The 23,715-nt window shown below is 45.2% G+C and overlaps 1 protein-coding gene across 2 annotated transcripts in view; it reads left to right on the top strand.

Moving 5' to 3' along the window:
* ACTR3B (actin related protein 3B) overlaps nucleotides 1-23,715 on the top strand; it is a 101,540-nt gene that overhangs the window by 55,242 nt on the left and 22,583 nt on the right. The window contains exon 1 of one of the 2 annotated variants that reach the window (XM_064162859.1): nucleotides 21,817-21,955. The exons of the other annotated variant lie outside the window; for it this stretch is intronic. Within the exon in view, the coding sequence (XP_064018929.1) occupies nucleotides 21,912-21,955 (44 nt within the window). The 5' untranslated portion in view covers nucleotides 21,817-21,911. Of the gene's footprint in view, nucleotides 1-21,816; nucleotides 21,956-23,715 lie in introns of those variants that run through there. 2 annotated transcript variants of the gene reach the window in all.

Below are 23,715 nucleotides of genomic sequence, written 5' to 3'. Positions count from 1 at the left end.
CCCCCTTACCCGCATATCAAAGAGCAGTAACGATGCCATTCCTTTGGATTTAGTAAGATTACCGGTGGTGCTACAAGTTCCTACATTGAGGAGGAGAAACTGGTGGTGGAGCTCTTTTGTTTCTTCAAAGAAACCATGTTTAGCTGTATAAAAAGAGTTTCTGCTAAATTGGCTCCGAATACACCACACAGCAGAAAAATCTAACCTCAGGTGCAAGACGGTGGCTTTGGTTGCTCTTTCAAACCTCTTGTAGTCCAAAACGTGCTGCTCCCTCTGTTCAAAACACCCTGCTGCTGCCACCTGACTACAACCTGAGGGTTTAGATTGACGCCACCTACCTCCAAAAGGTCAGCCAGATTTAACCCAACTCAGACCAGCACTAATGCTGATCGTTAAAGCAGATGTTCTCTTTGCACAGCCATAGCAGCCTTTCTTCTCTGTATGAAAATGCATTATCAAGAGCATGGAAGCAAGAAAGACATGGAAGGCTGCAAGGGGGTGGGGTGAACGGCAAGAAATGGCACAAAAATGCAACTACAATAGAATCATAGAAAGGTTTAGATTGAAAAGGATCATTTAGTTCCAACCCCCTGCCATGGGCAGGGACACCTTTCACCAGGTCAGGTTGCTCAAAGCCCCATCCCACCTGGTCTTGAACACTTCCAGGGACGGGGGATATACAACTTCTCTGTGCAACCTGTTCCAGTATCTCACTGTCCTCACAAGAAGAGTTTGTTCATATCTAATCTGAATCTCTTCTGTTTGAAATGATTATTTCACATCACTGCACTCCCTGATAAAAAGTCCCTCATCTTTCTTGTCGGCCCCATTTAAGTGCTGGAAGAGTCTCCTATGACCTTTCCCTTCTCTAGGCTGAACAACCACAGCTCATTCAGCCTGTCCTCATGGAGGGGGATGTGCTCCAGCCCCTCGATCATCTCGGTAGCCCTCCTGTAGAACTGCTCCAGCGGCTCCCTATCGCTCTTACACTGGGGACCCCAAAGCTTGATGCAGTACTTCAGGTGGGGTCTCACAAGAGCTAAGGGTGAGAACCACCTCCCTTAACCTGCTGGCCACACCGCTTTTGATGTGGCCAATTCTACTGAAGTTTCTGCCTCCCAGTTTGAGAGAAGTCAACATAAAGGACAGACAACCTCAAGAGCTGCGTGTCTGACTATTGTTATAGTACCTTCGAGGTCTGGGGCACGTTTCCTGGGAGAGTTCAAAGGACTTGTTAATTAGAAGTGATTGCCCTTGAAGTTGACTGCTGATTGAACCTCATCTGAGTAGTGTGTTCTTGCTGTGAGTTATGACAAAGACACTACTCCCTACATCAACTACAGGATTTATTTGTTTTAAATTACAGGTTCTTTGCTGCTGCTCTCCTCTAATTAAAGCCATTACAGTAATTTCCAAAAAGTGATTGCTACTTGAATTTGGAGACCTAAAATACACAGCACATAAAAATGCCGGTTGACTGAAACCCACTCCTACCTCATCACTTACCACTGCCTTTATCTCAGTAGGACCCTATGGGAGCTCTTCTACTGCACGGGTTGTATTGGTCTAATTTAGCTTCCTGGAGCCCAAAACATCTAACAGAACAATGCATGAATCAGACACTTTCCCCTATCCCCCTTTTGGAAAGAAAGGAAATAGATGTAGAGAGGAAAAAGGGGTAAAACACCCAAAGAGTAGTCTTGCTTTGATTTGGAGGCTAAAAGAAAGACTTTAACATTAAATAAAAGGTATGTAAAGTAAGGGGAATTACAAAACAGGCATAGGGAAGATACAAAATATATATACAACCAGATTGATGGCAATGGATAGAGATAGATTCATGTCTCACCGTGTGGTGGGGTGGCCATGTGGCAAAACCAGAAGCTGCAGGAACCAGGTGGCTGCTGGCAGGCAGGTCAGAGAGAAATAGGAAGTTCCTCTGTTTTTATAGGGGAAGTGAGTGGGCTAACCACTACACCTGGGGTCAGGTTCAGACCACCCCCAGGCAGGTTAACCCTTTACATGGGTGAACTAATTTTTGATCTTACAATCTACAGAAGATGAAGCACCACTGTTCAGTGGAGTTCGAGCAACAACAATTCAAGAGGGCGAGGGGAACACACTGAATTCACCTGAGTGGTAAAAGAAATGGATATTTAATTGCTTGACATATTTAGGAGGTAACACAAATGTGTAAATACAATACACTGGCTGCCACAACCAGCAGATTGCTGTGACCACCTCACATATGTTACCTTTGCATTCTTTGCTTGCCATTATAAAGTGATAAAATGGATACTTCCTTTGGCAGCATTCGGCCTTAATAAAGACTCACATGGTGCCTTTTTCATTTATTTATCAGCACTATCATTTCTCTGCAGATCAAAAGTTGGATTCTGGCAACAACGCACACTTCAGGCTTTAACCTCAAACCAGGCTTATGTAGATCTTTGTCTGTCAAGCCTCCTGCCCTCTACACTTCATCCACCAGCATCACATTCTTTTGTATCTCTCTGTGGCGTTGCTGAGTGACAGTTTGTAATCCAGGAGTACAGGATCCTACCCACTCCTTACTCTTTCTTTCCTAAATAGCAGAAACCTCCTTAATGCAGAATCCTCCTTAATGCCTTACAGCTATAAGTAGCTCGCAGTATCCAGGGACTCTGCCCCAGCACTCCTGTTTCTACAGGCAGAAAATTAGTCGTCCTTTGTTTGGCTTGTGGGGGGCCTGAGGGTGCCCCTGGAGCCACAGACGCTGTTTATGTAGCAATGCAGCAGCAGCAGCAATGTCTTCTCTACTATCAGCAAGATCAGGCTCCAGGGTGTGGGGGTGTGTGTGTGTGCATCTCGGTCTTTATGAAATGTGTATTGTGGAGAAAATGCCTCTTTCCCAGCCTGGATTTTGAGCATCTGAGATGCTGCGTTTTCCACTGTACATGCCTAAGGCCCTCATTGTAGGGAAAAAAAAAAGACAGTGCAGGAGGGGAAGGTATTTTAAGTGGAGCTGCAGCTCTGAGCAAAATGATTTCTTTGGGTGTGTGTATGTGTATGTCTTTCATATGCTCATCAGTGCTAATTTTAGCCAACAGAAGAAAACTGGCTGGGTTCTGGGGAGCGAAGGTCTAGCCCACAGGCCCTGGGGCTGTAGAGAACTGAGTCTACTCTTCAAAGAAAGATTTCATTTCTTTCAAGAAGCAAAGTCCTAGCTTTAAGTTGCCAGTTGGTCTGTAATACAGAGCTAGCCTAAAGAATGAACACTCTGTCCTGGAACAAGGCCTGTGGTAAGAGCTTAAACAAAAAGGAAAGGCATGAAGAAACCCAGTGTAGGACAAGAAATCGAGGTCGTGTGAAGGTGCTTGCCAAAAAATAGATCACACTTTTACATTTCATTAACTAATAGTTAAGGTTAAACTGGGATGTAAATGTTGCCTTTTTAAAGCATCTTGTTCAGCCATAGAGATGCTGCTCCAACAGAAGCTTCATCATTTTGAGCATATTGTCACTTAATGTTCCCTCTCAAGATTTGTGTGGGTGACATTCCAGCACAAACCAGCTTCAACCAGATCTGGGCTGAAAACAGTTAGTCTTTGCTCTTATACTTGAATTAAACTCTTTTACTGAAGTCAGAGGTTGCTTTTCTAATCAACCTCTGGATTCCTAAATACCTTTGCTCCAAACGTGACAAACTGACTATTGGAAAAATCATTAAATGCAAGAATCACCCCAAGAAATAAACCAGAAAGGTCTCATTTTCCAGCTCTGTATTATCATAGAATCATAGAATCACAGAATCAACCATGTTGGAAGAGACCTCCAAGCTCATCCAGCCCAACCTAGCACTCAGCCCTGGCCAATCAGACCAGTGCCAGTCACTCTCTCTGTCAAGATCTTCCTCCTAACATCCAGTCTATATCTCTCCTGCACTTAGCCCTGTTCAATCTCATCCCACTGGCCTCTGCCCACCCATGCAGCCTGGCGTGGTCCATCTGCAGGGCTCTCCTACCCTCCAACAGATCGACATCTACTTCTTTGTGTAGTAATGCTCACAGCAGAAAAGATCTACCAGCTAAAGACCATCTCAAAGTTGTGAGTAGGCTTCAAGATTGATATAAAAAAATAACAGCAATAGTTAGAAATAAAACTTAAGGTAGATGTTGAATCTGCATGTGGCAAATCAATTGATGAAGTGCCTGCTGGATTATCTGCAGCCTCTCTGTCGTGTGACTCGTGAATTTCCACGTTGCCGGTTTTGGCCCCGCTATTCCAAGCTTCTCTCAGTGACTGAAGTGATGTGTCACTGGGCTTTATCAGATTTTTTTAGAGCAGATGGCTGCTTCCTTTTACCTGGAGAGCTGCCACTTTCCTTAGATACATTTTGGGGTTTATGGCACTCGAATTTATCTGTTTACTTGAGAAGTAATTTGTATTACAAAGGTGTTATAATTTCGCTGACCAAGGAAAAGGTGATAGATTTGCTGCATAACCTGGAACAAACTGCAAAGACAGAAGCATTTAATCTATTGGTAGATGGACTGGTAGCTATGAAAATTATTAAGTTCTGGCATCTGTGACAGAGTTTCATAGCTGGCTCCTGGAAATTCTGATTTACATTTCAGCTTGCAGATTTACATCAGGCATAAATATGCTCTGTGCAGCCATTCACCTGCATTTATGCCTAGATTTCTTATTTCTGAGCGTTGTCTTTTATCAGCTTGTATTCCTGAGTTGGAATTACTGCCTGTTTGTTTGTACTAGGTTGTTCTTTTCCTTCTCTTGCTTCCATCCTGTCTGAATAATTCTGCACTGGCTGATTGTGAAGGTGCCAGATACTCCTTACTGAGATGTTAATCACACAGATAAGGACTGGTTTTGTACTGGTGACCTGGCCGGGGTATTTTCTTGCCTGTCTTTGGGGCACAGCTTAAGGTTAGCAATAAATAAATACAGGCTTAGAGAGAAGAGCACATGATTTGTGCACACCTTCAGAGCCAACAGTGACTGCAGATGAAGTTTTGTTTTGAGTACTTGAGCTCTCACCTGCAGCCTGTGGAGGGAGAGGTCTTGTGTTTGACTTCACGAACTGCTCAGCTGCTGCTGGTACCCCACTGACAGGAATCCTGCAAGTTTTACCCCAGTCAAACAAGCTTGAGAAAACGTTCTCCACCTTCTGCAGAGCTGTTCGATGAAGTATGAGTGATCTTTCTAAGTTTCACTCTTGCAAGTTCCCCTTTGCTTGAATGCTGATGCCCTTCCAAGCCCCAGGTTTTGCAAAGAAGCCACGCAGGCAGCATGACCTTGCTGACAACACAAACCCTCGGCCTGTCACGAGGAAGGAATCAGACAATTCATCTGAATTAATTACCTCTCTGTGTGATGCTGGGGATGTGTCCTGGAGCCCTGGATACTTCAAACTCCTCTCCCTCCGTGGTTTGAATGGGAGAGGAAGGGCACAGAGAACCTGTTTGCCCCCTGCCCTGCAGGTGTGCAGGAGGGAGCAAGGGGTCCTTCCACCACCAGGGATGCCTGTGCAGTGCCCGCGCTGGGATCGGGCTGGGCATTGGCTGTGCTCTTCGTGCCTAGGCAGTGGTAATGCCACTCTTTGTCTAGGAAAGGGATAAATATTGGGGCACTTCCCACCTTGGGGTGCCTGCCTTAGAGTTCTCCCCTGCCTGGATAGTTCCTGCAGAAAGAGTCCCCTGGTGCTGCAAAGGACAAGCTCCGGAGGGACCAGACCGTCCCTACTTTGGACAGCTTCCCACCATAAGTGCCCTTTGTGCGAGTGTAACAGGCCTAAGGAGCCTGGGCTGACTTTTGACAGAGAGAGCTGACAAGCATCTGGGCCACCCTTTCTCTCAGACAGCCTTGGTCCCCTGTGAGTAAAGTTTCTGCTCAGCCTGACTGATAACTGGGAAAGCTGTGTTTAGTAGCTTAGCCTTTTCCACCTCCTGGCTTCTGAAATAGCCAACTTTATCTATGGTATCCTTGTAAGATGTGAGCCTGCTAATTAAACTAAATCAATTTCTGTATCTAGCTCTGGGGGGGAGGGTTCAGGAAAATAAAATAATTCTATTTTCATAGATATATATTCCTGACTCAGCCACCTTAATTCCCTGTCTCCACAACAGGATGCTGCTAAAAGATGCACCCAGGTAGTCTGCACCAAGTTTAAGCTGACTGGTATTCCTTGGTGAAATCAAACCACAGTCTGCCCCTGTGGTACACAGAACTAATGGTACAGTTCAAGTGTGCATTTCTAAACCATGAGATGAAGCCCAAGAAGAATAACTGTATCATCCAGGCCACTTTGTTGTGTTTTTTAACTGACTAGGGAATCCCCATTTTACCCTTTTTACACAAATTTAGCATTAAACTTTCTGTTTTCTGTAATCCCTACAGACCTCCTGTCAGCGTGGAATATACATCTATTGCTTTTCTTTTTGATCTTAACACTTGTAAGTAATAAATAATTGATTGCCAAAGGAATTCTGGGAATATATTCAGCCTTAAATTGAGCACTAAACTATCTGCAAATGTGCTTAGGCATTAGCCCAGAAGATACATCAAAAGAATGTCAATTGGATATTGGGAAGTGAAGTGCCATCGTATGTTGGAATTAGGAAGCATAAAATATAAGTAGAGAGATAACAGCTGTCAGATCTGCTAGCAGCAGTAATAGTAGAGGGTATGTTTTTATAGAAGGCTATAAATTTCTGTCCAAGCTAGAGCAGAATTTCACTTCAGTAATGACACTCCAGGCCCTATTCAGGGAATGCTTTGGTTTTGACTGTTGTCTGGAAACTGGGCCTCGACAGTGCACCCACCTACAACTTACTAGTCTGTGAAATACATCTCATGGAAGGACCTGGGGTACGTTTTACTGCAGTGAATGGGTTTATTTACCAATCTTAAATCATGCTTGACCAACCTGGTTGCTTTTGGCTAGCTAAAAAGGTGAGAGCAGTAGTGCTTTTGACACAACAGCAGACTTGTCTGAACTCCTAGGGAACAGACTTCTAGATCAGCTGAAAACTGCCTGGACCATGAGGTCTGAAAAACAGTTATCAGTAGCCTGATGCTCAGTGGCTCAGTACCCCTGGGTTGATACTGGGGCTTGGTATTGACCATAATTTTCATTGTTACTGGTGAGAATGCAAACTCAGGAAACCTGTGGATTAGGGAAAGGATTAGCACCTGAACAAGAGTGCTTCAGTCCAGAGAGATCTTAAAACACTTGTGGATTGGACGTTCCAACATTTAGTAAGGTGTGTGGAGCAGAATAACCTCATGCAGGAATACAGACTGGGAACTTAGTGTAAGAATTGGAAAGTGAGGGCAAATTTGAGGATAAGGGCCACAGTTCACATCTTGGGGGATTAAAAATGAACATTAGCAAAGTTTCTTCAGTAGGAGGATGGTAGAGCACTAGAATTCATTATTTGGAAGGGATGAGTAGTCTTGATCCTTGGAGGTTTTCAAGACTCAGCCAAATAAATCTGTGGCTGATTTGATTTAGAGTTGGTGACAGTGTGGATTTCAGTGGGAGGATGGTTCAATGGGCTTCAGGAGCTTATTCCCAGTTCCTTTGATTTTGTTGTCTTTGTTCTGCACAGAAGCCAGAAGAGTCACAAGTGAGTTTGCTTGCACCAGCTTTTTCTTCTGGTACTATGAAAGTTGCATCAGCCTCAGAGATTCTCTTCTACAAGGCAGCTTGAAGTAACTCTTATGAAGCTGCACACATGGAGTGTTGCAAAGAGGGCACGCTGCACCTGTGCTTCTTTGGCATGCTTTGGGTTCTTCTGTCCAGATGAAAAATGGTCATGGAGAGAAAATCAAGTCAGTCGACAGCCTACTGATCAGAGAATCAGAGAATCGAGGCTGGGAGAAAGTAAAAAGTTCTTCTGTCTCTCTTTTGATTGCAGGTTGGATGCATTGGATGCATTCCCATTCCTCAGAACTTCAGGGGGAGGTTTTTTGGGAGATTGTGGAGATAGAGAATCACAGAGTGCACTGAGTTGGGTGGGACCTTGAGACGTCATCTGGTCCAGCCCCGCTTCAGAAAACAGGGACATTTCCAACTAGATCAGGCTGCTCAGAGTCACATCAAGTCTGACCTCGAATATTTCCAGGGATAGTGCCTCCACCACCTCCCTGGGAAAGCTGTTCTAGTATTCCACCACTCTCATAGTAAAGAACTTCTTCCTAAAGTCTAACCTAAATCTACCCTTCCCTAGTTTAAAATTATTAGCCCTTGTCCTATTGCTACATGCCTTTGTAGAGTCCCTCCCCAGCTTCCTTGTAGGCCTCTCAGGCACTGTCAGACCACTGTAAGGTCTCCCCAGAGGAACAGGTTATCGATTTCAATGTGAAACCAGTCCTGTGCAATTGTTTTTCTGGTAGATCCTGAAGTTACTACTGGGATATTTGAATGAAAAAGGCTATAGTTGAAACATTTAAAAGATGTTCTTGTTGGCTCACTGTTGGATTAGAGTACAAGACTTTGCTCTCTTAGGGGAGTTTCACTATTTCCAAACTAAGATGGGAAACCTCCTCCTAGTGTTTGTTAGAGAAAATAACCAGCTAATGTTACACAGGGCTAGGGTGGCACAAAATAGCCTTGCCATGGCTTAGGGACATCATCCTGTACTATTAGTTCTGCTTTCTTGGCACAGTTTTATCACCTTTTATGATTAGTATCTTTCATCCTTATGTCATGTTGTCTTGTTGTGCTTTGCCTATGGATATCTCAAGCCATGCAGCAGCCATGTGCTTCCCTCTTCACATGCAGTTCCTTGGCTCATGTCCTTTCCCACCAGCATGCTCAGCCTTCAGTGGCAGCAGTGCCTTGGCACAGAAAACAAAGATTGGAGAATTACCATAACACTGTCTTCACAGGGGCAGCCAGGTGTTGACCATGGCAAGAGAAATAAATGTTGATTTTCTTTCTCTCAGGGTCATCCTCTGCCTTTCAGTTAAACAAGAGGTGACCTAGGCCCCACCAGTGCTGAGATGCCTGCTGACATTCTCCAGCTGTGCATTTATTATCTGTCTCTATTCTTTATCCCCCACTCCCCACTTTTTTGGATGAAAGTAATGACAATGTGGGATTCTAAATATAGCCAAGCCACTTGCAGGTTCTGTGATTGCACTGTAGGCTGTGTGAAACTGCAGGCAACAGAACACCCGCTTGCAGTGCTGCTTTAGGTGAGAAAGGGTTTAGTACCCTGAGAGAGTTAGAGATAAAAAAGGCCCAAGGGCTAAGACACTGAGGATGTTGGCACTGTTTGCCTGAAACTCTGCCTGTTAGTGGGTGATGTCCTTGCTGAAAAATAATTCACTGGTAGATAGCTGTTTGGACAACTCACTAGCACAAAAGGGTTCATCAGGTGAAGCATTTCTGGGAGAGACCGCATCCATCCTCACAGGGCACCCTAGGAGTAGCTGTGGGCCCTCAGACCTGGTGAAGCAGTCATTTCTGTTGCCTCACCTCCTACTTCCAGCCACTCCTTCTCACTCCTTTACTTCTGCTTTGCTAGCACAAGCACCGGGGCATGTGGTGAAGTGCAAAGGGAGAGATAACCTAGCCGAACTAGAATGGGTGAGAGGTTAACCAGCCCAGCTCCACGCTCTGGTTTATTTGCAGCAGCCTAGGAGGTACAAGGAGGAACGATGTCAGAGCAGGTACAACTTAAGCAGAGCTGCTGAAAACAGTGCTCATCAGGTTGAAAAGATTTCCTCTTTGTGAGAACTTCCTCCTGCCACCTGCAAAGAGACAAGAACAGATCCATTATAAAGTTTGCTTGGTGAGGATGGGGAGGAAATAACCTGCTCGCAACTGCTGCACTCCAAAGCAGACAGTGAAGAGGGATGTAGAAGAAACTGTGGAATGACAGTCAAGAACTTTTATGTTCTTGTTTGGCATAGAGTTCAGCTTAAAGTAACAGGTTTTAACTAAGGAAGCTTTTCATGGTTTGAACCTCCAAATAGAGGAACTGCCAAGTAGTTCAAAGCACTGATAAGAGAAACCAGTGGACTTTTAGAGAACCATCTAGCATAAGGGAAATGTCTTCTTGGTTTACAGCAAGGAGTATCTCATTTGTACTCAGAATTGTTTATGTAACTTGTAAAACATCTTTCTGCTTTTTTTACTTGCTGTTAAATGTCATCATCACGTTTATGTGCATATCTATCTATCTATCTCCTTCCTCCTTATGTTTCAATCCTCCTCACCTCTTGGCCTGAAGAATTAGCCAAAGGTTGTAGACAGCATTTTCAGTGAGGCAGTTTGAAAGTTATTCAGGGGATCTAAGGTCACACAAGTGCTTTGAAAGTGACTGAGGACTCGAATATGCCCTGTGGCTTTGAGCACTGAGGTCAAGAGAAATAATACTTCCAAATTAAGTTCTAGCCCAGTGACTCTCAATAGTCCTGTGGGTCTCCATGTAGTAAGTGAAGACAGAAAGCCCAGAGGGCATGTCAGCATGCCTCAAGCAATACATCCCCTTCTGTGTGTAAGGAACCTATGGAATCATGAAGCTTGTGGGCTGAGGAAGAAGCCCTTGGGCTAGGTGATGACAAATGATGGATGAAGATGTGTCTGGGACTAGGTGCTTGACTTGGGACTGTCTAGGGGGTTATCTCTGTGCCTTATGGATCAAGAAAACTGAGTTCTAGGAAGGTAGGTAATCATAGGTGGACTCTTAAATGAGTGAGAGCCAGATTCTTTCCTTCTCAAGATGTCAGTCAGTCAGGAGTCAGATTCATGCTTACTTTCTCACTGGCCTGCTGCGTGTTGTCGTTTCACAGCTCAGTACACCAGCTGCAGTAGGAGGTACATGGAAGTGGGACTGAGCATTTTATATTCTGATGGCTGAAGATCTTGGTGTAGAAGTGGAAGCTGTGGGAAAGAGGAGGCTGGGTCTTCAACATCTTAGGAGCGTGCTGCAGACACTGACTTGTGATGCAGAAGGCTACCACCATCACCTTCACCCATGATTTGCAGGGAACTCCCACACAAGGCTCATTTGGGTATACCAAGGCTCATTTGGGTATACTAAGATTTATTTTTTTCCCCAGGGGGTATTGGAGTAAACTCAAAAGCTTCACAGCAATGCTGAGGCAGCTTTCAGGGGCTCAGCATGTGTCTTCTTTTTCACACCTCAGGTAAGTCTGTATTCTAAAATGAGGACAACAGTTTATATATATATATAATTGTTATCATTATGTATATAATTGATATATAACATATTTATCACATACATAACTGATGACATATCTGTATCTATATCTATATATATATTTATACAGACATGCATCAATACCTTTACCCCTGGGAGCTATCTGGTAGTGCAGAATCACTATCTGAGAGTGAGTTGTGCTGACTGGCCCGTTTGTTGGTGATGCAGGTGGCAAGGACTTGCCCTTCTGGCTACTAAATCAGGCAGGCTTCTTTGTTGGTTTGTTGTTTGTTTTTTTTTGCAAACAGAACTGTCTTAGAGAAGTACAACACAGAACAAGCCCCTTCAGTTTCACTTTTTTTCCTCATTCCAGAAGGCAGGGCTGAGGGCAGGGGTTTGGTGCACTAAGATGAGCCGTGACTTTGTCAGTAGGAAGTAAGTTTGGGTTTACAAAGTGCTGATGGAGTGGCTGTGCCAGGCAGATTGTGACTGCTGGATAATATTTAAACTATTGCCTCGCTCTTTGTAACTCTGGGCTCCTGAATTACCTTAGAATCTCATATTTCAGCCATAAACCTGGGAAACAGATACATTTTTCAAACAGTAAGAAACATTTTTCCTTCCTGTTTTTTTTTATGCCAATTCCATACCTTCCCTGAGGGAGCAGGAGTGCCTGGCTAAGTGGAAAAGTAATAGAGGATCTGCAATAAATAGATAAGATGAAAAACTTACTGTGTTGTAAAGCATGCAGCTGCTTGATTGCATCTGCTTGTTTTGTCAGCGTTTGATACCCACTTCTTGCTGTCAGGCTTTGAGATTATCAGTACTGAATCTTCAACCACTGCTTGCATCCATGGATAGTCTTTCTTACTTTCAACCTCATGATGTGATAGTCTCAGGTGCTGTAATGAGAGCTGACTTTATGCAAAAAAGCCCCCACAAACAACAAAACCAAACCAGCTGAGGAAAGGCATGGCATCCACACAAGTACCACAGAAGTACTTCTTCCTTAGTTGCTCTAAAGAGTTGCCACAAACCTTAACATGTCTCAGAGTGGGAGTATAGGCAGGAGGAAATTTGGTATGCAAATGGTGGAAAGTGAGGTAGCCATGCATGTCTGCCTCTGCGGGGGGTCTGCTTGTAGTGTGGGTAAATAGATTTGATTTAGCTTTCATCTGCTTTGCTTGGGCAACAAGCAGGGTGAAGAGATCAGTGGAAGAGCCACCCACTTGGTTAATTGTCCACAGCCCACTTCATGCTCTTGCGCTTTCGCTGCTACCCAGAGCTGAGATACGCAGATTAGGAACTGTCTGCAGATGTTTCCAGGTGCTGCAATTGTTTTTTTTCCAGTTGCAGAACAGACCTATTGCTTTGTGGTGTGTATGAAGGTGTTGTGTGAAACTAGGGTGTCCACAGACTTGGAAGGTTTTATGAATGCTGAAGATACAGGAGGCTTGAAACGCAGCAGTTTGCCTTTAAAGAGCAGTAATATCAGAACGTTTTGTAATTCGCTACCAAAATCCCATGCTTCGTGGAAAAGAAATAGCTTCTCTGTTAGCTGACACATATTTCAGCACCACCCCCCCAAAAAAGCCCCAACAAAACCCAAAACAACACCACAAACCAAAACAACCCCAACAAGCGGAGCTGGATGCAGGGAGGTATTAGTGGAGCTACAGGAGCCAAGGGGGGAGAAGCAGCAAAAAGTATTTCAGAAAATGATCTTTTTTCCATGCAGGAGAGGATGAGAACACAAGTCTGGGGAGATGGGTTTCCTTTGGTATCTCCTGTAGAGAAATACTAAGGTTTGACAGTGGCCAAGCTTGTATAATTTAGAAGTGCTGAGGCTGGCATACATTTTTATGGTGCTTGTGCAAAAAAAAGTGTAAACCAATGGACAGGAGGAGAACTACCACAGACCTGAGTGCTCTGTGGCAGGTGACAGTTGTTGGATGTTGGATTTGTAAGCCTGCAGTGAAAACAACACCCCACAGTCAGCATATTTACTCCTGAAAGGATGAATACTTGCAGTGCATTAAGTCCAACTGGAGATTTTGGGGTTCCCTTTTATGGGGATTCAGTTATAATATCCAAATGCCCAATAATCAGAGAATGGATTGAGTTCATAGAGACATTAAAGATCGTCTTGGTTTAGCCCCTCTGCCATGGGCAGGGACACCCTCCACTAGACCAGGTTGCTCAAAGCCCCGTCCAGCCTGGCCTTGAACACTTCCAGGGAGGGGACACCCACAACTTCTCTGAGCAATCTCTTCCAGTGTCTCACAACCCTCACAGTGAAGAATTCCTTCTCTTTATCTAATCAAAATCTCTCTTCCAGTTTCAAACAGTTACCCTTGTCCTATCACTGCACTCCCTGATAAGAGTTCCTGCTTATCTTTTCTTTACCCCCCCCCTTGAAGTACTGAAAGACTGCTATAGGTTCTCCCTGGAACCTGTCTTCTCCAGGCTGAAGAACCCCAACTCTCTCACCCTGTCTGCACAGGGGAGGTGCTCCAGTCCCTTGATCATCTCCATAGCCCTACTCTGGAGCACTGGAGCAAGTTCATGGCTTTCTTACACTGAGGGCCTCAGTGTAAGAGTGCACTGAACACAGTACTGCAGATGGGCTCTCATGAGAGTGGATTAAAGTGGCTCAACCTGCTGGCCACGCTGCTTTTGATGCAGCACAAGGTGCAACTGGCTTTCTAGGCTGTTGAGTACCTGATGCTGGATCGCTTTCTGTTTTCCATCCACCAACACTCCCAAGTCTTTCCTCACAGGGGTACACTCAGCCCGTATTTGTGCTAGGGATAGTCTATTTGCTTGTGTTGGAAGTAAGGTGTAGCTCCAGGTTTTGTGGGATGGCCTTGGAGAAGGACACAGCCAGCCCATTCCACGGTTGGCAGAAAAAACATGCCAGGATTTTCTTGTTACTGAAGAGAATTAGCCCCTGGCCTCTGTGGCTGAGTTTCCATCTCCAAGTACTGTGTGCCAGTACCAGCCTCAGAACCCTTTTGGAGTGTGACTTGTTGCAACCTGAAAAATTCACAAGATTTTCCTCAAAAGCCTTTTAAAAAAGCAGTTCTGCTGCTTCAGAAAGTCAAACACAGTCTTGGAAAGCTATTTGCTATAAATAGCAGAGGATTAGCAGATAAGAAATGGCATGTTGCTTTTAATGGTGCTTCAGATCTGCTAGTGCCCTATTCCTGCAGCAAGGCTTGGTCAGACCCTTTCATGTGCCTCGGGGGTTGATCCTGTCATGTGCAGTCCATGATTTTGGGCAGCTGTATTTGGCTACAATAAATGTTTTCTTAAAGCCTGATTAGATAAAATGATGTTTGTGTTGTGACAGTGCTTGTGGTGACTGGAAGAACCAAAGACTTCATCTACACAAAGAGGTTATTTGATGTCTCTGGTTTGGCTCATTAACAACTGCATTTAGTAACTTGAGAAGTATGTTCTGCTTTGTTGATGTGTTGACTCATTTGATGTCTTTTAAAAGAAAACAAACAAACTGATTTGCTTGTCCAAACCAGTCTAGCTGACATACTTGCTGAGCTAGGCTGTGCTAAGGGATGTCAAGATCATCTCTCATCAGATTATGGTCATCTCTTGTTTGCTTCATGGCCTGTATGAAGAAATCAGTTCTATACTGCCGTCAGCTCTCCTGGGCCTCAGCTGTGGTTTCATATGGCATCGTTGTGACAAGCAGATCTGCGGTGTATGAAGGTTATGGGATGCTGACCAAACTCTGAAACCTGAGCGTGTTTGCTACTGGGAACAACTGCAAAAAAGAGTTACTCAAATGGCATTTTTATGACTTGGGCAGGAGTAGGAAAAAGTATTCCATTCAGTCGGCAGCAGACAGAATGTGCAGTGTCCAAGCTAGACTAACAGTTTGATCTGCAGGCCATACCTCTGCGTGCAGTTGCTGTTCAATGATGCACTTCTCATAGCAGGAGTGGGGCTGTGTAGCGTGGAGCTGGGGTATCATTTCCATCCTGGAGTACCCCTGGAGGAACTGAAACCTCTCTCTTTTTTGGGATGTCTAAACATCCTGAAATTCCCTTTTTGGAACTGGCTGGAATACATCTGTTTGCAAACAGATAACAATTTGAGTGACCATATGTGCTCCAGTGATGACCAATTCATCACTGTGTTGCTGCATCCTGTGCTGTTCTGCTGGCTTTTTGTAGCCATTTTGGGCAGGTTAAGCAAACAGTCCTTAGATAGTGGCACCTGGGAGGTTGCCTCTGCCATATTAATTTGTTGCCTTATAATGCTGATGCTGCAGTCTCTCTGTGAGTGTAATATTGACCCTTCTTTGTAACCTTCCCAGCCATTTTCTTTACACAGCTACTGGAAATGTTTGCACCTTACATGCTTCTACCCTTGAGTCAAGCTTGGCTGATGCTGGCCAGTGAGTTCAGTTTGGAGAGAAGGAAGAAACTGTCAGATAATACAATTTTTTATCCTAAGAGTGCCAAACTGAAGGCCCAAATATGGATTTTGAATGCAAGTAAAAAAAAAGGAATCTAAAAACTTGACAAGTAGATCTGTCTTCATGCTATTCCCAAGTTCAGTAGGGCAATATGTTTTTCTTTAAATCTAGAATTTATAGCAGTATGACTGGGAAGATAGGGATGAATGGAGTAGTTCAGACCTTCCCTAGGCACTGGTTAGACTTCCTGTGGTTTTCCAGATTTCTTAGTGCAGGGCTTAAAATCTCCTGATAGAAAAAAATCCCCACAGCTTCTGGTGGTTTATCTCTGAAACAAGAGGTCTAATGGTTGGCAAGTTCCATGGTGCAGCATCACAAGATGCACAGAACTGAGCATAGGGAACAAAATTCTGTGTTCTGTTTCAAAGCCATGTGGTGCAGTTATCTAATTGCACATACAGATACACATCTACAGGCTCAATGATAGCATGGTTAAGAATAACCAGACTGCAAGGTAGACAGGCATGTTAACATCGGTGAGAGTGAGCTGGAGAGCTTACTGCTGGTCTGCTGGCTTTGCTTGAGTCTGAGGAACTGCTGCCTTCATGAAGTATGAATATTCTATACCATAACCTTTCTCTTAGAGAACTATCAAAATGAAAGTCTAGAGTTACTGTAGTTGATATTCTTAGCTAAAAATGGGTCCCAAGTCATGCTGGACTGGCTTCAAATTTCAGACTGTAATTTGCAAAGTGCAAAAGAGTAATTTCTCATCTCTGGGAACATGAAGTTGTTAGAATTCAATTTTAAAGACAAAGAATCAGAGTGCCTTAAAATAAGCTTTGCAGAGTCTCCACCTCACAGAGACTTTGTAAAGCATTCAGCTACCATGGTGATGAATGTGGTATAAATAGAAAGGAGATTAGACAGAACCCAAAATGCTTCTGAGTAAAACTAAATTAACAGTGTCCATTCAGGAAAAAGAGGTGGGAAGTCACTGTGCAAAATGTAAGAAAATACACACTAATAGTAAATGTGGAGTGGTTTATAGAAAGAGGACGGTAGGAAGCAGTTGGTAATATCGTGGCTGGTAATACAGCATCAACAGGGGTATCAGATTCTGACTCTTCAACTCTTGCACTGAAAAAAAACAGACATAGGAGATGTTTTACAAACTTGAGAAGCACAGAAGGATTCTTACCTAGGAGGTAAAAACATCTTTTGAACAAGCAGGTGCTAGAAATGCCAACGTTCTCCTGTGTCTGAAGGAAATAAAATGCCACCACAGTGGGATACATAGGAAAGATGCTCAGAAATAAGTCACCTACTCTGTAAAAGACATACATCTCTGTCCTTCCTCAAAAGAACCCTCTTTAACGTGTAACATATGACCCCAACATAATCTAGAGACAGCAAGTACTTTTTGGTTTGTTTGCATAAGCAGCTTGTAGCTTTCTACCACAGTATATTAAGACCAACTGTTCAGGAGGAATTAAAGCTTGTATAGGCCCTAATTTGCAGACTTAAAGGACAGATCACTTCAGGGACGTGGATAATTCTGTTGTTTTCTGACTATTCATATGCTTTAAATTGCAGGTAGACTGAAGTACCCTGCTGAAGAATGGTCTCAGAAGAAGCCATGTCCAGGTCCCTGTAGACATAAAGAATATATGAGAGGTTAATGTGTGCTCTGCAGATATGGCTTTGTACAAATAGTTTACACTGTGTGGCTGCTTCTTTTTTTTGGCTTTGTTTCATCTGCAGCCAAGGGGAAAGCTTAGCTTCTCCAGCAATTTACTTTCCAGTGATTGAGTAATACTCTGTGATTGCTAGTGTGTGAACATCAGTACTTGGTGACCCTTCCTAGTGACTGTACGATGACAACTGTGTTAACAGCTGCCCTTAAACTACCTTTATGTTTGAGATAATCCAGGGATTAAAGACATGTCTTTTGTAATTGAAAAGATAATAGCTGAAATTATTTTGGGTGGAGCACGATAGCTGGGCAGAACAGAAACTGCAGGGGAAGTGCAATAGTGCTCCCTCATCCTTAACCTACTGAAGATACTAATGACCTTTCTGTGTGGAGGCAAAGGTTCAAAAGAATGTCCTCGAGGCCTCCACAACAGCGTCCACTACATGAGGAGTGATGGAAGAACATAGCCTTACAACTACCCTTTAACTAGAGTTCACCATGAACATGTGTCCCGCAGCTAAGCAGTTCGGGTAATGTGAGTCTAAATGGCAGCAGCATAGTCCTTCAACAGATCTCAGGTCTTATCAGTAGCACTAAGATCACCTAGTGCTCTAACAGACCAGCTCAGCAAGGAAGAAGAGCTGACTGCAGCTGATCTCAAGCAGGGGAGAGGTTACGTAAACAAATAAACCCCTTTTTGGAGTCTCATTTCTTTGAGGGTAGGTAAATACAATTGGTTCACTTGCTAATTAATTTGGCAATGTCCCTGGACTCTGAGCTGTCACTAAGCTTGTGTGTGCACTTTGTTTAGGATTCCCTGTCTCCTGCCAGATTACCTATGTAACCAAAGCTGGGTTTCCATTACCCCTATTCTGAAATAGCAACACGATACATCTGGGTATAACACTACTAGCTTTGAAGATGCATGACCTAGAAGACAACACATAGTTCATATTAACAACACAAACCTAGCATAAATGCATCAAAAGCATGCTGGCTTCTCATAGGTAAGTGCAAGCTCCCTTTGTCAGTTACCTGAGTTTCCAGGGGGGCTGCCCTGCTACTGTTGAATATGTTCTCATAACAGTAAAGGGTTATCAAAACTACAACACCTTCTACTTCTTTAGATTAGCTTCTTTACTGTAAATATAGTAGCATCAACAGTTCAAGATAAACCCTCTAAAATAAAAAGTAAGAACCCAATCTCATCCTGCCCACTCAGTTCTCCCTGTGAAATGAAATCATGAAAGACAATAACCACACCACTTAACACATTCCTGGAGGGCGTTTGGATGCTCTGGTTAAAACAGGGTGTAAACAAGCCAACAAAAAAGACTTAGCTTCAGCTATCTAACTCGTGGTAGACTCTATACACATTCAAATTGAGACCGTGTTCACTTCTTGGGTGTCCACTTCCTTTTATGTATGTCTTAAACTCAGATAACTGTTGTGGCCTATATGGTGCAGGGAGTGGAAGGACATAATGGCCCCTGTGGGCTTAAAGCACAACCAACGATAGCCACGGGTGTGTTCTGAGGGAGAGGTCATGATAGCCTCCAAACGCCCCCGGATGATAGTTTCAGAAGAATCTGCCATCTGCTAAGCTGTATAGATCATGTGCCTTCCCCTTCCTTTGCTCCCCTATTTCATTACTGTCATTGAAACAATCAATGCTTGATCTCCAATATATCATCAGGATGAATGTTTTCCCATTTCTCATTGCTGTAAGACCACCAGCAGATATATGCTGTCCTATCCATGACACAATTCTTGTTCCAGGCTCTCCATGGACTCATCTCTGTTACTGAAGACTATGGATAGATGTCCTCTTTTGGATCCAGCTGGAACAGCTTAAAATATTACTGTGCTTTACCCTCTCCTCACTTCTGTTAACAAAGCAACTCGATAATGCTCCCTAACCCACTTCAGCAACAATCAACTGAGTTAGTGTATAGTGCCTATTTAAACTGTTGGAACTCTCTCAGCTGATTCTGCTTGAAGTGGGTTAGGGAGCACTCACAAAAAGAGCTGAGAGAGTAATAATCAATGCCCGAGGGACCCTGATAAACAGCTTGAGAAGGGCAGGGCACAAAGGTTTCAAATCTCTGCAGCTGTTTGCAAATTGTATGTTTGCATAGAGCCTGTAGGCTACATGTGAGCTATGGCAATACCTCTGGTTACAGATGAGGTGCTCTCTGCTGCAACAGCAATAGGCTTGTTTAAAACAATAAAAGCAAAACCCCAAACCAAACCACAAACAAGCAAACAAAAACTCCCCCACAAGCAGAAAAAAAAAGGAAAAAGGGAAAGTTGAGAATTGTAAGAAAGTTTACAGAGATGTGCCTGCATCACATATGAGCAGATACTCCCTGAGCCCAGTACAGCATATTGTGCAACAGCATGGGAGAGGGGAGATTTTGGCCAGGAAAGTCTAAGCATATTCTTTCTTTTAGCTGTTGGATGCTAAAGCAGTGCCTTTCATGTGCTGTTTTGATTTGACTGGTCTGACGCGGGGAGGGGGCAGACAATTTTTACCAAGCTTTAATCCTCAGTTCTGAAGCCTACTTATTGGAGTCTGAGCATTAGCAGATCCAACTCACCAATAAGAGAATGCTTCTAACAATCAAATTGGGCTGCCTTCCACCACGTTCTGTGTCTTCCAAAATCTCCAAGGGGAACAAAGTGAACAAATATGTTGAGTGAGTGTGCTCAGTTTGTGGTAAATGGCTGAACAACCCCCCCAGGGCACATGCACAGTCTATAGCCATCAAACCAACTGTGGGCACAAGGACCAGAGGATACTCCTGACTAATTTGCTTATACAGGCTGCCGGCCCAAAACAACATCCTCATGGGGAAACACACTTGTTTTTGTGGTTCATGCTTGGGCACAGGCATGTGAAGGCTCTATTTCTGGTGTTACCACTACCACTGCACTCGCAGTGTGACCAGAGCTGAGTCACCTACGACACACCATTGTCCTGTATGGAAATTACACATCAGCAGCCCTGCAGGTGAAGTGTGTTGCAACCAAACTGAAAACAAGCCTGCTAAGCTTGGGCTTAGAAAACACAGTGCTAGGCCTGTATAAGCCTTGCCTGAACTTTATCTCCTGCCTCTTTCATAGAATCATAGAATCAAACAGGTTGGAAGAAATCTCCTCCAACATCATCCAGTCCAACCCAGCACCCAGCCCTGACCAAGCAACCAGACCATGGCACTAAGTGCCTCAGCCAGGCTTGGCTTCAACACCTCCAGGGATGGAGACTCCACCACCTCCCTGGGCAGCCTATTCCAATGCCAATCACTCTCTCTGCCAACAACTTTCTCCTAACACCCAGCCTAGACCTGCCCTGGCACAACTTGAGACTGTGTCCCCTTGTTCTGTTGCTGGGTGCCTGGCAGCAGAGCCCAACCCCACCTGGCTACAGCCTCCCTTCAGGTAGCTGTAGACAGCAATGAGGTCACCTTTGTGCCCAGTGGAGCTGCAGCACAGCTATGAAGAGCTGATAAAGACAAGAATACAGCCAAGAGAAATAAGAAAGACAAAGCTCCAGTCCTTGTGGGTAGATGCTGTACAGCCCCACAGCAGAGCTGCCACTAGCAGCTACTACTCTTGAACACAGATGACTGCAGACTTTGGCAGGAATTAATTTTAATTTGAAAGTTAGAAACCAGACTTTTCTTCTTTGTTCCCCATGGGTATGTTAGCTTTGACTTCAGATGGAGAAACTTCCCAGTGCAGGATGAAATCTGTGGTGAGAGTGAAACTAAGAGAAAGAGGATGTCAATGGAAGGTCATAGTTTCACAGCAGGAGTGATTGGCAGTGGAACGGGCTGCTCGGGGAGCTGGTCTGAGTGCCTGTCCATAGAGGTGCTTAAAAGCAGGCTGGATGAGGCACTTAGTGCCATGGGTTAATTAGAAGGCTTAGGTGATAGGTTGGACTCTTAATTACATGCAGTTGTGTTCTGGGCCTATGTGTGGCCAACAGAGAGGACTTGAGGGCTGTAACACGTCCACCAGAGAAAGAGTTTTGTGTTTTTCACAACTGGTTGATCCACTGTTGCTTGAACCCGAGGCAAACCGCACCTTCACTGGAAGTGAGCTATGAGGCAAGGCTTGCTCTGACGGGCAGCACCGCCGGCAGCGGTCGCTGAGGGGTGATGAACCCCTTCACTGGCCCCGTACTCTCTGTGGCCACACAAGCCTTGAAAGCTTTTAAGCTGATTGAACGCACCCGGGCCAGCGTGTGGCTGGGGCCAGCGCTGCCTGGCAGGCCGCGGCACCGGTAGGCGAGCACAACACCAGCCCACCCCGCGGCTACCATCTCGCCGATGCGTCTGGCCTCTCACAAGCGCCTGCGCTGGGCCCCGCAGCTGCCAGCCGCCACCCTGGCCCAAGATGGCGCCGCCGGGGGCGGGCGGGCTGCGCCCCGTGGCGGCGCTGCGCGTGCGCCCTGTGGCGGCGCTGGCAGGCGGCTGCATGGTGCCGGCCGCCGCTCGGCCGCCGGTGCGCTGAGGCCGCGCCGCGCCGCGCCGGGCGGGGGGAGCCGGCGGCGGCCTGGGGGCTGCCGTAGGGCCAGCACTGCCGGCTCCCCAGCATGGCGAGCTACCTGCCCCCCTGCGTGATAGACGGAGGCACTGGGTGAGTGCGGGGAGGGGAGGGGTCAGTGCTGCCGGTCCTCGTTTTGGGGAGCCCAGAGGGTGTCTTCGCCGTGCCGGCGCCCCACAGCTGCTCCTCGATGCTGGCAAGGGGCCGCAGTGGGCAGGCCCTTCTCCTGTCACTGGTCTGTGTCGTGAGGCTCGTTCCGCTCGGCCTGTCACCGCTAGGACGGGGGTCTCTCTCGAGCCCCTTGGGGCCTCTCCGCCGCTGAGGCGGCTGCTGCTGCCCGCTGCCCTCTGCAGTGTACCCTCCCCAGTCTCCTCTTGCCCTTCACCCCCTGTTGGGACCTCGGAGCGGGGCAGTCCTGCCGTGCCTCGGCCGTGTTCCCCGAGCAGGTCGTGTGCTTTTAGGGATGTTATTTCTATGTGTGCTTCTCTTGGGTCCGTTTTTTGTTCATGTTCTCCGGGTTTAAACTATTGCATGATTAAATTTCTGAGCTCGGGGCTGACTTCAGTGGCCGCAGGAGAGCGGTGACCCATACGCTCCCGCTGGGAGCTGCAGGCGGGCACTGGTAGTGCTCCAGAAGCAGGTGAAGTGTGCTTGCTGGTGTCTGCTTTGCTTGCGCAGTGGCCTTGCTGGATCGCACCTGGCTGTGCCTCTGGCCAGCGTCTGCATCTTCAACTTTTCCAGGTATCAGCTCTGGCCAGCAGTAGGATCTGTCTCATACTAGTGGCATTTCTTAGTCATTAGATCATCCATTCTTCACCTTTGTCAAATCAACGTGAGAGCTGTTCTGCACTTAGTTAAACCACAAGTTTTGGAACACAAATCTTTGGAGACTGAAATGAACCTAAATTGCAGAGGCTATGCTCAGAAGACGTTTCAGGAACAGGTCTTTCCTATATATCTGTGGCTAGAGAAGACACAATGATCCCATAGACCTATTCTGCTGTGCCTCAGGAGTAGGAAGCATCAGAAAGAGCTGTACTGGAGGTGATACTGAGTATGTGGTTTGCTTTTGCTAATATCTTGATTTTGGCCCAGCAGTTATGGACAGCTCAAAGGAAAGGAGATCCTGGTCACTGAGTAAACTGTTCAGCTAGTAGCTTACTTGCAGGCTCTGCTTTGGTGTCAGTGATTCCACAGATTTATTGGAATGATGGAGCTTTCCTCTGTGAGGAATTTGGAGCAGTATTTTAGTTTCTTTAATCCTTGAGAAGTTGCCTTCAAAACTTCCCCAAATGAGCCATCTTAAAAAAACCCCTAACCCCCAAATCAAACCTACCAACCAAGAAACCCAACCCGCTAGGTAACCAGAGGAAGCCCTTTCCACCACTGTCCTTCTGAAAAAGTGTTTCATATTTTGAAACACAGCTGTATTAAACTCACAAAACTTTCAGAAGTCACTTATCTTGGCTGTGTTTATACCTTTTGTTACCATAAACTGGCTCTGTCCTCTGGATGGGGAATACTGGAGTCCACAGCTCAAAACTTTGGGACTAGAATAGAGACTTGAGTTCCATCTGGTCTGTAATTCTGCTTGTACATTACATGCTCCTTGGTGATTTCCCAGGTTCCTTCTATTTATTTGCTGAAGATGTTTTGAATATCCATTCTCCACAGAACTGTTGGCGTTACAGGGCTACTACTTTACTCTCTTGAAGAGTTTTTCAAGAAGAGAAATAGGAATTCTAGTAAAAGGCTACAGTACAAACTACGTAATCTGGAAAATGCTTTGAATGCAATGTCTGTCTTTTGCAGGAGGCTTCCTTTGCTCTCAGGTTGTGGAGTGATTCTAGTGT

Source organism: Pogoniulus pusillus, chromosome 23 (assembly GCF_015220805.1).
Source record: "Pogoniulus pusillus isolate bPogPus1 chromosome 23, bPogPus1.pri, whole genome shotgun sequence".
Taxonomy (NCBI): Eukaryota; Metazoa; Chordata; class Aves; order Piciformes; family Lybiidae; genus Pogoniulus; species Pogoniulus pusillus.
Note: the sequence above shows the minus strand (reverse complement) of the source record. Positions and strands in the feature narration are given on the sequence as shown.